This window comes from Pseudophryne corroboree, chromosome 8 (assembly GCF_028390025.1).
Source record: "Pseudophryne corroboree isolate aPseCor3 chromosome 8, aPseCor3.hap2, whole genome shotgun sequence".
NCBI classification, from domain to species: domain Eukaryota; kingdom Metazoa; phylum Chordata; class Amphibia; order Anura; family Myobatrachidae; genus Pseudophryne; species Pseudophryne corroboree.
Window position 1 is genome coordinate 392,554,471 of NC_086451.1, and position 15,521 is coordinate 392,569,991.

The 15,521-nt window shown below is 45.6% G+C and overlaps 1 protein-coding gene across 1 annotated transcript in view; it reads left to right on the forward strand.

Annotated features, from left to right (window-relative positions):
- Window positions 1-15,521, forward strand: part of LOC134949244 (cytochrome P450 2F2-like) — a 101,979-nt gene that overhangs the window by 78,834 nt on the left and 7,624 nt on the right. The window contains exons 7-8 of the mRNA XM_063937720.1: window positions 12,113-12,297; window positions 12,388-12,529. Of these exons, the coding sequence (XP_063793790.1) occupies window positions 12,113-12,297; window positions 12,388-12,529 (327 nt within the window). The remainder of the gene's footprint in view (window positions 1-12,112; window positions 12,298-12,387; window positions 12,530-15,521) is intronic.

A 15,521-nucleotide genomic window follows, 5' to 3' on the forward strand; every position in this document is an offset into this window, starting at 1 on the left:
TATATTAAAACTAAGACAGAAAATGTATTTGATGTTATTATTATTACTACTACTACTACTACTACTACTACTACTACTACTACTACCACCATCATCATCTTTTATTTATATGTTACCACATGATTTCTGTAGTGCTATACATAGGTATGAGGTATAAGACAGAAACGGATGAGAGTCTGTGCTGATCTGCGGTGTCAGAATACAGGGGAAAATGTTTGGGCACTATGAGTATATGGTTGATATTTACTATGTCTGTTTGTCAAAGCTGTCAATCATTAACATGGCAATAGAAAATTAATGATGAAAACAGCTGATTTAGCATAATTTACCATTTGAAAACTATCAGTCAAAACCACGGATGATCGGCAGCTTTGACAAACTGATGAATATTACATCTATGGGGAGAGGGGGGCTGCACACCCTAATTTTAAACATAATAAGAGGTTCAAGTCCAGCGTACGGGACCCTCCATGCCAGCACAACCCAACCGCCCCAAGGCATCACACTAGTGAGAAATCTAAATGGTATCTGTACAGTTAAACAGTCAAAACATCCAGTTACATATTGCAATCAAATGGAATATTACAAGTCCAGAGATCTGTTTTCAGATAAAGAGCCTTGGAAAAAGATAAAGGGGTATATTCAATAAGAGTTGGGTCCATTCCGACATGCAGTTGACGGAATGGATCCGACAACACCTATTCAATAGATTTGGCCGTACACAGGATCCTGTCCTGCTGCTGCTGTCAGCGGCTGCAGATGCGCTGACAGCAGCGGCCAAGAGTGCAGATGGCTGCGGCCGTGAGCGGGACGGCAGCGGGGGTAAGCAGGGCAGCGGGGGGAGCAGAGATCGGCGGCCAGAGCTGGCTGCGGGGGGACATGTCTGCGGTGGCGGGTGGAGACGCTGCAGGGAAAGAGGTGCCTGCGGGCCGCTGGGGGAGCACAGATCGGTGGCTGGTGGGGGGGGGGGGGGGGGAGCTGGCTGCAGTGGGACATGTCTGCGGCGGTGGGGGGGACGCGCTGCAGGGAGAGAGGTCTCTCCCTGCAGCGCCTCCCCCTGCCGCCATGTCCCCCCGCATCCTGCTCCCCCCCGCAGACCGCCGATCTCAGCTCCCCCAGCAGCCCGCACTACCGCTTGTCTCCTCACCTCAATCCGACTTGTTTTCAAGTCAGATTGAGTTTGTCGGAAAGGGGGCCAAAACCTGTCGGATTTGGCTCCATTTCCAACAGTAGCACATGGATTGGCGGCTATTCCGCTGATCCACGTGTTTTCCGACTAGTCGGGAATTCCCGACTTGTAGGAAAAAATCAGCCCCTTCCGACCTATTTCTGTTGGAAGCTGCAGTCTTTCTGACAAGACGGCAGCTTCCGACAGTTATTGAATACACGCCTAAGCACCAGCCAATCAGCTTGTCATTGCCATGGTACAGGATGTGTTTGAAAAATAACAGTTAAGAGCTGATTGGTTGGAAGTTTATCTCTCTCAACTTAATCACTCTCCAAGGCTTAGTACATCTCACCCAAAATTATGAACAGCAATTTGCACACTGTACTTAGTTATAAAATATTGTTTATTACGACACCTGTTACCAGTATGGGAACTGGTACTCTATAATACAGGATGCAGTTAAAATATTAACAGTCAGGAACCCGAAGGTCAGAAAACTTAGGGTTAGGGTTAGGCTGCAGAGTGGGGGAGGTTAGGACTAGATTGTGGGAAGGGAGGGCTAGGGGTTGGCTGCAGGAGAGGAAGATTAGGGTTAGGCTGTGGGAGGAGAGCGTTATGGCAAAAATACCGTGGTGTGTTGGGATTCTTGCCATCGGGATCACACTGATAGTATTTTGTACCCAACCATAGGTGTGCACAGGGGGGAGTGCCTGGTGCGCACAGGCACCCCCTAAAGTCCGGTACCCCGATCTCACATGCCTGATGCAGCGATCGTCGAGCAGGCTGATTACTGACTCCTCTGCGTTGCACCCTGTCAGGACTGCATTACTGACCGGACGCCTGGGTTAATCAAGTGTGCCATTGCCACCGGCTATCAAACTCCCGGCTACATCTCCATGTACAAAAACTGCGTGATGTGACGTGATGACGTCATGCTGCTCGCACGTCAACCCGTCACACCCGCCACATGCCCACCTCTCTCATTCTATTCTATGCCAATGCCAGCCACTGATGAGGAGCAGCATGCAGCCAGCATTCCTCTTAGGAAGACAAATTCAATACTGGCAGGCGGTTGGCAGCAGCATTGACTTGACACGTCCCTCGTTTTTCAAGCAGCAGCAGTACTAGTCTGCGACTGTGAGTGTCAGTGAGTTACTGACTTGTAAGTAAGCTGCTGGTGCTTGCAGGGGAAAGAGAGGGGGAGCCAGACCAGGCTGAGGAGGAGCACTGTAATTGCAGTGAGTGCCATCAGGGGTATTTGTTTGGTGCACACCACAACATCTGACAATGCTTCTGCATTATTAGGATTGGTACAAGGGTGGATATTTTATATTGAGTTGACCATCAATAGATGGTGCTAGACACGCCCAAAAGGCGGTGCTAGACACACCCCTCCAACGGTGCACCCCCTAATAAAATGTGCTGCGCACGCCTATGTACCCAACACTATAATACACAAATGAAATCAGGAAATAACAAGGACACTGATGTACAGTAATGTCACAAAATGAACATTTTTTAAATTTGTTAATACAAGAAAAAAATGTATTCTACATTAAAAAAGAACATCTGATATAACTAATGTAAACACATTAATAATATGATTGTGTTCAATATAATCAGAAATCACCTGTGGCTGCAGGAATATTATAAATCGGTGGCACTCTGGGGTCCAGGGGTTCCACGGATTTGTGGTTCAGTGCAAAACAAAATGATGTATGGTAAATGTGATTGGTAAAACCAATGCTGGTGGCTGCAAATCATCAAATATGTGGACAATCAAAAGAGCAACTTTTATCCTAGAGATGCTGTGGAAAAAAATGTTTATACATTGCGGGCCCCATCCTCTCTGGCAATGAGTAGACTCTGGCATTAAACTAGAGTCTACTGCTTATGTGCAGGTGTCTGGGAACATGGCGCCCATGCCTTGTTCCCGGGGACATCTCCAGTGCGCATGCACAAATCATTTAGAAAGTGACAGCGGCGGCCATTTTCCATGTGATATGTATCTGCAGTGCAGGGCCGCTGCTGCTGGACTCTGAAAGGGAAAGTGTACTATATGGGGGCAGGGTCTGCGGTGTGGGCCCCCTGGATCTAGGGTCCTGTGCGCACCACACATCTTGCACCCATTATAGCAACACCTATGCTTATACATAAAGGTGCCGTAACTCAAGAAAGCTTGGGAACCACTGGTATAGAAATTAAAATACAGTTCCAGATGTCTCTTAAACATGGGATACCACATCATAAACCATATTCTTACAATATGCAGTCATATACTGATTCTTCAACTAGTTAAATCCACAGTGATTTTAAAGTTATTCCATGACTGACCAATTTACAATTATCAGTAGTTTTTAAGAAGTAATTTGTATATTGTGCAAGTTATTGGTAATTTGTGGAAGGTCTGTATTGGATGCAATTCAAAGTTTGTTGGTGTGTAGCTTAACTAAAGCAAAGCGTGCGAAGGCAGACACAATAACTGCGGTAGCAACCATTCCAGAAATACAAGTATCAGAATACATTTTTAATATAATTTGTCAAACTTTAGTGGCGTTTCATTGCAAACTTACAGCAGTGGCAAACGCAGGATTTCATGGGGGGGTTTCCGTACATGTGTTCGTGTGTGTGTATGTGTATATATACATATAAATATATATACAGTATATACACACACATATATATATATATATATATATATATATATATATTAGTGATGTGCACCGGAAATTTTTCGGGTTTTGTGTTTTGGTTTTGGATTCGGTTCCGCGGCCGTGTTTTGGATTCGGACGCGTTTTAGCAAAACCTCCCTGAAATTTTTTTGTCGGATTCGGGTGTGTTTTGGATTCGGGTGTTTTTTTACAAAAACCCATCAAAAACAGCTTCAATCATATAATTTGGGGGTCATTTTGATCCCATAGTATTATTAACCTCAATAACCATAATTTTCACTCATTTTCAGTCTATTCTGAACACCTCACACCTCAAAATATTATTTTTAGTCCTAAAATTTGCACCAAGGTCGCTGGATGACTAAGCTAACCGACCCAAGTGGCCGACACAAACACCTGGCCCATCTAGGAGTGGCACTGCAGTGTCAGACAGGATGGCACTTCAAAAAAATTGTCCCCAAACAGCACATGATGCAAAGAAAAAAAGAGGCGCACCAAGGTCGCTGTGTGACTAAGCTAAGCGACACAAGTGGCCGACACAAACACCTGGCCCATCTAGGAGTGGCACTGCAGTGTCAGACAGGATGGCACTTCAAAAAAATTGTCCACAAACAGCACATGATGCAAAGAAAAAAAGAGGTGCACCAAGGTCGCTGGATGGCTAAGCTAAGCGACACAAGTGGCCGACACAAACACCTGGCTCATCTAGGAGTGGCACTGCAGTGTCAGACAGGATGGCACTTCAAAAAAAGAGTCCCCAAACAGCACATGATGCAATGAAAAAAAGAGGCGCAATGAGGTCGCTGTGTGACTAAGCTAAGCGACACAAGTGGCCGACACAAACACCTGGCCCATCTAGGAGTGGCACTGCAGTTTTCTAGCGAGAGGATGAGTGCTTCCATCCTCATGTGAATCTGAACCACTAGCCATGAACATAGGCCAGGGCCTCAGCCGTTCCTTGCCACTCCGTGTCGTAAATGGCATATTGGCAAGTTTACGCTTCTCAACAGACGCTTTCAATTTAGATTTTTGGGTCATTTTACTGAACTTTTGTTTTTTGGATTTTACATGCTCTCTACTATGACATTGGGCATCGGCCTTGGCAGACGACGTTGATGGCATTTCATCGTCTCGGCCATGACTAGTGGCAGCAGCTTCAGCACGAGGTGGAAGTGGATCTTGATCTTTCCCTATTTTAACCTCCACATTTTTGTTCTCCATTTTTTAATGTGTGGAATTATATGCCAGTATCAATAGCAATGGCCTATTACTATATATACTGCGCACAACTGAAATGCACCACAGGTATGGATGGATAGTATACTTGACGACACAGAGGTAGGTAGAGCAGTGGCCTTCCGTACCGTACTGCTATATATACTGGTGGTCACTGTCAGCAAAACTCTGCACTGTACTCCTCCTATATAATATACTGGTGGTCCCCAGTCCCCACAATAAAGCAGTGTGAGCACAGATATATGCAGCACACTGAGCACAGATATGGAGTGTTTTTCAGGAAGACAACGTATACTGGTGGTCACTGTCAGCAAAACTCTGCACTGTACTCCTCCTATATAATACAGCTGCTCCCCAGTCCCCACAATTAAGCAATAAGCACAAATATTATTAATAAACGGAGAGGACGCCAGCCACGTCCTCTCCCTAACATTTCCAATGCACGAGTGAAAATGGCGGCGACGCGCGGCTGCTTATATAGAATCTGAATCTCGCGAGAATCCGACAGCGGGATGATAACGTTCGGGCGCGCTCGGGTTAACCGAGCCATACGGGAGAATCCGTGTATGCCTCGGACCCGTGTAAAATGGGTGAAGTTCGGGGGGGTTCGGTTTCCGAGGAACCGAACCCGCTCATCACTACAATAAAGCAGTGTGAGCACAGATATATGCAGCACACTGAGCACAGATATGGAGCGTTTTTCAGGCAGACAACGTATACTGGTGGTCACTGGTCAGCAAAACTCTGCACTGTACTCCTCCTATAAAATATACTGGTGGTCCCCAGTCCCCACAATAAAGCAGTGTGAGCACAGATATATGCAGCACACTGAGCACAGATATGGAGCGTTTTTCAGGCAGACAACGTATACTGGTGGTCACTGGTCAGCAAAACTCTGCACTGTACTCCTCCTATATAATACTGCTGGTCCCCAGTCCCCACAATAAAGCAGTGTGAGCACAGATATATGCAGCACACTGAGCACAGATATGGAGTGTTTTTCAGGCAGACAACGTATAATACTGGTGGTCACTGGTCAGCAAAACTCTGCACTATACTCCTATAATACTGCTGGTCCCCAGAATAAAGATATGCTGCCCCCTGAAACAAAGTGAGAGGACGTCAGCCACGTCCTCTCACTATCATTTCCAATGCACGAGTGAAAAATGGCGGCGACGCGCGGCTCCTTATATAGAATCCGAATCTCGCGAGAATCCGACTGCGGGATGATGACGTTCGGGCGCGCTCGGGTTAACCGAGCCATACAAGAGAATCCGAGTATGCCTCGGACCCGTGTAAAATGGGTGAAGTTCGGGGGGGTTCGGTTTCCGAGGAACCGAACCCGCTCATCTCTAATATATATATATATATATATATATATATATATATATATAAAATATACCATCACTTACAGCACACTGCACAAGCAGTGTGTGTGTATATATATATATATATATATATATTATATATATACATACACACACACACAGTACATAGACATACAACACACACACACACACACACACACACACACACACACACACACACACACACTGTACAGTAGCATACATGCATGCAGACAAAGCATACATACATGCAAACAGCATACATACATACATACATACATAGCATACATGCACACAGCATACATACATACATACATACATACATACATACATTTGGACCCATATATTCTTCTTGAACCTACCATTATTGCTGTTCATCGCCACCAGCAATAGCCCGTAAGCAATTGAGAGGAGAGAGACCGGGACCTGGGTGCTTGCAAGCAGCACCAAAACGGTGCGGTGTCGTTGATCCCTGTGGCTGGATACCCTCGTCATTAGCGGGTGTCATTGCAGACGCTTGATCCCCTGAAACCGGGACCACGATACAGACCTTTGGGGGCTTCAATTTGCGATACACAGCACGGACGGTTATTACACGTAAGGCTCCGTTCAGGAGCGCATTTTCATGCTTCATTTCTGTCTTTGCTGACGAGCAGTTGAATATGGAACATTGTTCATCTTTAAAAAGCACTTAAGGAACTCTTATCCCTACATGGGTTACAGAAATAAATGAATGTGCATTATAATAAGTTTAATATGCGGACTGAAGTATAGATAAAACTATTTGTCCATTACGAGAATTGGGCATATATTAGCTTGGCTCCACCTCCTTGTGTTAAGTCTATAGTATTTTTTAATACTGATTATTACTGTTTTATATTGTTTATGATATTTTAGACCGGTCTAATTTTTATGTGTATTAAAACATATGAATTATAGTAAAATTTGTAGTTTGATCATTTGAATATCAGCCATACCATAATTAAATAGCGCAGAGAGCTAAATTGGTTAAGCAGCTTTGGGAATCAGCACAGGGATCACCTGTGCTAATTATTCTGACTTGAAGACCCCAAGTCAGTAGCTCTGTATTGCAGCTTGAGAATAATTAATTGATGATATATTAATTAAATTTAATTAAGCGCCTGGTTGCAGTTTGTGTGTTATACATACATACATGCATACACACACACACACACACACACACACACACACACACATACAAACAGCATACATACATACATACAAACAAACAAACAGCATACATTCACACAAACAGCATACATGCAGACAGCATACATGCATGCATACATACATACATATATACATACATACACACACACAGCACACATGCATACACATACAGTATACATACATGCAAACTGCATACATACACAGTACACACACAGTATACATGCACACAGCATATATACACAGTATACCCACACGCATACATAAATGCATAAACACATAGTATACATGCAACCAGCACACATACATACATACATACATACATACATACATACATACACACATAATATACATGCACACAGCATACAAACACCTATTAACAGGAAACACAGTCGCTCATCCCTTCACCTATATACATGTTAGTCACACAAACAGTGCTGGCCAGGTGAGGTTCATGCTGTACTAATTACAGCAGAAATTCATTTTAGAGTGCCCCTCCATTACCTCCTGACAGACTGTACAGTATGTAAGAGACATACCTGGCTGCTGCAGATTCACTGTGAGTGTTGAACGCCGCCCTGGCCTCACCTGACTGTTTCAAACAAGTCCCGTGTATAGCCAGTGCCTGAGAGGAGCTGCTCGCTTCGCTGCAGCTCCACCTACAGGCAGCCAGCAGCTAGCTTCTCACTGTCATACGGACAGTGTAAGGAGCCGAAGAGGAGCCTCTCCCTCTAAAAAAAAAAAAAATCGTCCGCCAGCGCCGATGGATCGGCGGCCGGGGGGGTTTCTAGGTACTCGGAAACCCCCCCTGCGTGCGCGTGTGTACAGTGTCATGCTGGAGCATAAAAGGCCCACTGGGGGAATGCAGTAGTAGGGGCCAATGCTTCATCATGTCGCCAGCCACCACATAGGCGTGGACAACAATTAGGTAGTTGATTGGTATGATAAACCACCGCCCGGGATGCCAAATGTCATTCTCCCAACAACAGCATCCTGAAGAGCGCAGCGAGCCCACAAGGGGCTTTATTGCGCTTGCCCCCTGCCGGCATTCTACCGCTCGGGATGCTGACGTCGGGATAATGACATTCGACATCCCGGCTGGCGGGATCCCGGCTGTCACAATACTGACTCTCACCACAGGTTCTATTCTCTCTCTATGGGTGTCTCGGACATCTAATGTACCTCGCCGGTATACCGACATCGGTACTGTGCCCCCGTCGGGATCCCGGTATCGGAATTGTGACAGCCGGGATCCCAACGAGTGGTATGCTAACTGCATAACTTAGTGAGAACATGGTCAGAGCCCCTTGATAAATATACTGTATATTGTAATACTGCGAGTGCATGCATGATTAACGTACCAGATTAATAACAGCAATGCACTGTAGTGAATACACTATAGTCCTGTGCAGAATAATGTAACATATGTATAATGTATCATTCAAACACACATCTAGAGAAGGCGTGAGGAACCTTTTTTCTACCAAGGGCCATTTGGATATTTATTAAATCCTTCGAGGGCCATATAAAAATTATCAACTTAAAAATTAGCCTGCTATATTTGGTAAAAAATTTAATTAACTCACCTCTAATGTGATGGTTGGAACTGCTTCTATAATTGCAATAGGCCCAGCCTGTGGGGTAAGGAAGTATGTGTGTGGACCTGATTGCGCTGTCTATCCAGGTCCACAATAACTCACCACCATCTCTGTTTAATAGCAGCAGCCTCTGGTGATTTGCTAGAAGCCGGGCACAGCAGGAGCTCAGGAGACAAGCGGGGAACACACTCAGTCACCTTGCAACCCACATCTGCCATTCCACGCCCCCTCCTAGTCTTGCTTGCGAATCCCTTGGTAACCCACGTCGGATGCTGTACCCCTGCTAGTCCCGTCTGCCGCCCATGGTTGCCAGGTAACCCACATCACCCAAGTCCCACTCGTCCCATCTGCCGCCATCCCCTGCCTTGTCTCACCCATGGTTGCCAGGTAACCCACATCCTCCTCCATCCCCGATGCTGCCGTCCACCTAGCTCACATCTTCCTCTATCCATCCTCTCCATTGGATGCTGTCCCCCTCCTCTCCTGCGGCTTCCCTGGTACTCTGACCCAGCCAGGCAAAGTGCCTATGCTGGCCTTATATGGCCCGCGTGCTGGTCGTTTCCAATTCCTGGTCTAGAGCCTAATCCCTAGAGGAGGCAGGGCTGGTGCAAGGCTTCTCAGCATCCTAGGTAATTCTTCAGTGCATCAAAACCGCCCCGCCCATCCCACAATACTTGGCTTTGCCGGTGAAAAAGTGCAGAGCCGGCACTTATGAGTCCATGAGTTCCACATACACTCATTATTTAAATACATAGGTAAATAAATGTCACTACATATCACAGGACATACACAGTTCTATCTAAATGAATACACTATTTAAATTAATACTTACTGTACCTTTACCAAGAGCGTATAGATTTTATTTTAGACTATTTCTGAGAAGCGTTTGATATAGCACTCAATACAGAGGCAAACATAAACAGCAATGTAAAGTGTAAACCAGAATATGCGCACTCTACAGGTTACCAAACTACAACATAACAATGTATTGCCAAACTACAACATAACAATGTATTTCCAAACTACACCATAACAATGTATTTCCAAACTACACCATAACAATGTATTTCCAAACTACACCATAACAATGTATTTAAATGGTGGTGAGATGTATAAGCTACAACTGATGAATCGCATCTTGCTGCTTGGACTCCCCATCAGTCAGGGCTACTGGGAGGAAGGCAGATTAACTGGTGGTTGGGGAAGAATTTTTGCCCCAGATGAAGGTTGGACTCCAGCAGCAGCTCTTTGCAGTGCCGTAAGTTCGTCCCAGTTGCCCGGAGGCGAGATAAATATTGGTGCCCCCCTATTTAGTATATTAAGTGCTCTGAAAAAAATGTATATACTGTATTTATACATTTAATTGTCTTTTATTTTAAATGACACATTTCTTAGCAGTCATACCCAGGATTAGAACCCATGACCTGTTACACTAACAGCAGACACTTTACTGATGGAGTTCTTTGCTCCTGTAGAGGAAGTATGAGAATTCTAACTTTATGAAGTTACATGTGATTGTCAGAGAAGTATCTTCATATAGTTAGAATTATCATATTTCCTATACAGGAGCAAACAGCTTCATCAGTAAGGTGTCTGCTTCCAGTGTAATAGGTTGTGGTTTCTAATACTTGGTATGACACTTGTAAAATGTGTATATTCAGTATAATAAAGAGGGTGTGATTTGTAAGGTGTAGGGACCAGTGAGGAAGTCGGCCACTGAAAAGACAGTGGCAGCTATCAATTAACTTAATTCAATGGTGTCACAGAATGGGAGGAGAGGTGCCCCCCTTCAGAACAGGAGCCCTGCGGCAGATGACTCCGTTGCCTCCCAGAGTTCTGCCTCTGGCTCTTTGCATGGCTTGTAATCCTAATCATTGTGTTTGGGGAAGGGAGCGAGCGATGCAGGAGTGGGAGGCGGCTCCAAATCCAGTCTGGCAAATACAACACTGGGTGAACATGCTGGCTCAAAGGAGGCAGAGCCATCGGCACCAGGACTGATGACATCATGATGGGAGTGGGGCCACCAGTGCCAGCGAGTGCACCATTGCGCAGAGTGTCCCCAGGATGCTCCAGGTGGCTGCAGATACTGTAGAGCAGTTGCTGGAGTATCTAAAAGACACTCTGCTGGTACTATAGCAGTGATCCTGGCAGCAGAGTGCCCTTCTGGGTTAGTGACGGTGCAGCCCACAGAGCCCTATGCTCAGGGTTTAAAGTGGTCCTGGTGAGGTGGTAGAGCTCTTGGAGGAGGACCATGGAGGCACCAGGACCTGAGGAAGGAGTAGGTGGCTGCAGCTCATCAGCAACACTAGTGCGCCTGTATCATCGATTGACGCAGATGATGGGGTGGGCATTTCTGTTGGAATTACTGTGCAGGGCAATGGAGGAGGTGGAAGTAGTTCCCCCTACCATTACAGTTCCACCTCAGTTCCACCTCGTTGCCCCCCCACTTTAAACCCTGCCTATGCTCTATCTTGTGGCACCGCTTGTACACCCCTAGTTATATCTCTGGTGTGTGCCTTGCTAGGGAGAGCTTAGATCATAAAGGGGAAATGGGTGGATACATCAAGGGAAAAAAACAGTGCTGTTCAGATTCTAGAGAGCTACAGTAGGAGGAGGGATGGCAGGCTTGATTGAAACGATTTGGGCTTACATGGAGGCTGGGAGGCCAGGTGGAAGCCTGATTGGATGTTGCAGAGTATTCCAAAGGTAGAGAGCAGCGTGTTTGAAGTCCTGAAGGTGGGAGTGGAGAAGAAGTGGTCATTGGAAGAGAATATTTGTGGAATTTATTTTGGAGGTGTAGGCGGTGGGTGGTAGTTTATGCAAGTATTTTCATTTGATTTTAAATATGATTTTCCATACAACAAATGTCTTGGAAGATTGTCATGTAATATTCTATCTCCACAGAGAAGGTCTGCCAAGAGGTAGACAGTGTCATTGGTGATCGCCCACCAAATTATGAGGACAGACATAAGATGCCTTATACGGAAGCATTTATACTTGAGGTTCAGCGATATGCTGATGTAGTTCCATTAGGTCTTCCACATGTTCTGACCAAGGACACCCAGATTCGTAATTACACATTTCGTAAGGTAAAAATTATTTTATATAATCGAATGAAGAAAATGAAACCATAGAAAATGGCTTACTAAAGCTTTTCCCTAATTTCTCCACATTGCCAGGGAACAATCTTCCACCCACTACTTACATCTGTGCACTATGATGAGACCCAGTTCAACACTCCCAGTCATTTTAACCCAAATAAGTTTCTGGATGAAAATGGGAAGATAAAGAAACACAATGCACTGATGCCATTTTCAGCAGGTGAGGGTAATATTATCTCTGCAGAACTGTCTGGTGCAGGGAGGATGAATGGTATGTGTTACTGGCAGATGGGATGCCGGCTATCAGAATACCAACAGTGGCATCCCATCTGCCGGAAGCGAGGTAGTGAATATTGTTGTGGGCTCGCCATGCTTCAGGCCTGGTGGCGTGCTTCACTTGCCACTGGTTATATTCCCACTTGGGTGGAGTCGTGGACCCACCAAATGTCTGCTGCACTTGTTTATGTTTGTCAGCAGCTCAGTTAAATACAATTTGAGTAGTACAGTATATCCAAATCAGCGTAAACTGAGAACGAGCGCTATATGTACTCAATGGAGTGTATGGACATGAGAAGGTAAAGAATATTGAAGTGAAAAAATAAAATAAACTAAAAATTAAAATACAAATAAAATAAAAATAAAATAAAAATAGAAATAATAATAGTAAAAATAAAATTAAAATAAAGATAACCAATGTTATGTGAGAAACATTTTATTACTTTACTCTGAGTGTGACTTGGGTGGAGCATACCAAATGCCATTACAGGGATGATGGGGGGTGCACCCCCAAACTTACAGCTGGACTCCCGCTATTTTATTAGTAGGTTATGCCAAATAGTTTTTGTTAAAATAATTAGGCTTCCCAATCGGATGTCATCACTGATTCTTGGTACTTTGCGCAAGCGCAGGACCCATAGCACATGCACAAATGGGTCCTTCTCCATAGGATGCACAATGGCTGCAGACTCAGTGATTGGCCATCTGTGGGGCAGTGGTAACAGTGGCATCACAAGCCAGGTGGGGGTGTGCTACCCGCACTGGGTGTCACCCTCTGAAGGAGTGACACCAAAGTGACAGGAGCCGGGGGATGCAGTGTGATATTCTCCTGCAGCACTCAGCTTCTGTCACAGATGAAGATCCAGCAGTACACATAGACCAGTCTCCGGGGGCAGCCAGCATCTCCGGGGAATGCTGGACACGTCCCCAGAGTGTTGGAACAGAGATCACCTCAAGGCCAAGTCCCTTTTATATTAGGCCATGCCCCTTTTGGGTGACCACACCTCCGGCACGGGGGAAGTAATGTGGAGTGTGCACCGGGTTTTACCACACCTGTTGACGCCACTGGGTGACAGCCTCCATTTGTGAAAACGGATGCATGTCACTGCCATGTAGGGAGTGAGAAAAGGTCAGGGATTTCCATTGTAGGATTAAGATTTTCTGACCTATGCAACTATGGTGGGAGAGAGATCCGATGCTGTGTCCTGGTATGCAGGTGGGATCACTACTGCAGCAGGAGGCTGTAATCTGCATCTAGCCACTGTGCAGGAACTCCCCTGGGCTTCCTTTTCATAGTTACTGGGTCAGATAGCTGATCGCCTGGCAACCCCTTATGGGATTTAATCAGCAGATTCAGTCTGCCATATCAGTCTTCGCTACACCTCAGACTATCCCACTCCCAGCCATGCCTACCTCTTGGGTGGACGTGCTCTATACCTCCATGCAAAGCCTGGCACAAACCACAGCTTCACAACAGATGTTACAGGGTGACAGGCCCTTGCTTTCTAAGGCCAGTAGGCATATTGTTCCCTCCTCTCGAACTACAAATACTGATTCAGAGGAATAATCTGGTACGACCGAGGGGGCTGATGTCTCTCTCTCTCTGGGTCTCCCTCAGGAGGGGAGGAGCATCATTCTTCCGTGGATGTATCTGCACTAGTAAGAGCTGTTAAATATATCCTTCAAATAGAGGACAAGGAGCCTACTCCTGAATCTAAATAATCTCAGTTATTTAAGCGCCAAAAGGTAGTCAAATATAAATTTCACGCCAGAGCATCTCATGGAGCTCCAACGTGAAGCCTGGAAAAATCCTGGTAAAAAGTTTCCGCTCCCTAAGATACTAAATTCTTTCTACCCAGTTCCAGCAGCTGATTGTGCCAAGTGGGAGACTCCCCAACTGTTGGATTCTGATGTAGCCTGTTTAGTCAAATCCTCCACCCTACCTATCCCTTCAGCTTCTTCCCTAAAGGAGACTTCAGATATGAGGATTGAAGCTTGTCTCAAGTCTATATATTCCCTTGCAGGTGCTATTACAAGACCGAATGTGGTCACTGCCTGGGTGGCCAAGGCTATTTAATACTGGACTAATGCTTTGGAGGAAGAACTTCCCTCAGATGTTTCATGGAATATTCTGTCTCACATTGCTCATATCAGAGAGGCTGCATTTTACTTATGGCAAGTGGATTTGCAAGCTGGTCTCCAGTCTTCCAGGGCATCTGCTACCTCAGTGGTCCCCCACTGCATCCTTTGGCTCTGCTCGTGGAATGCAGACATGGATACCAAGAAAGCTTTTGAATCCTTTTCCTTCACTACGGATATCCTTTTTTGAATTGGACAAAATTGTGGCTACACTGGCAGCAGCCAAGATGGTTTTCGTGCACTCGGCCCCTACTCCATAGGCTGATGCCTCCACCTTTTGCTCCTTTTGTACACAAGGTAAAGTTAAAGGTAAGTCCTAGACAAACACCCTCCACAAAGACTACCAAACTAAGGCTCAAGCACACCTGGGTTGCATGCGATCTGCCTTCAAAGCCTGATGACAAGCCTTCAGCCTGATGGGGGACCCCAGGGTGGGAGGTTGACTTTTTCAGTTCACACAATTCTGGTGCCTGACCACCATGGATGCCTGACTGCAAGAAGTGGTCTCTCATGAGTATGCAGTGTCATTCTGGAGATGGCCCCCTCAACACTTCTATTGCACAGACACCCCATTGGACCCATGCAAGGCACTGGCCCTCCAAAAGGTTATTCAGTATCTCCTGAAGTCAGCAGTAATAGTGCCAGTCCCTTGGTCAGGTTTCTATTTCACTCCCTTCCTGGTTCAGAAACCCAATTAGTCTCATAGACCTATCCATAATCTCAAATTTCTCAACAAGAGTACCCCGGTTTCATTTGGAAACTCTTTGCTCTATTGTCCTAGCTATGGGGACTTAATG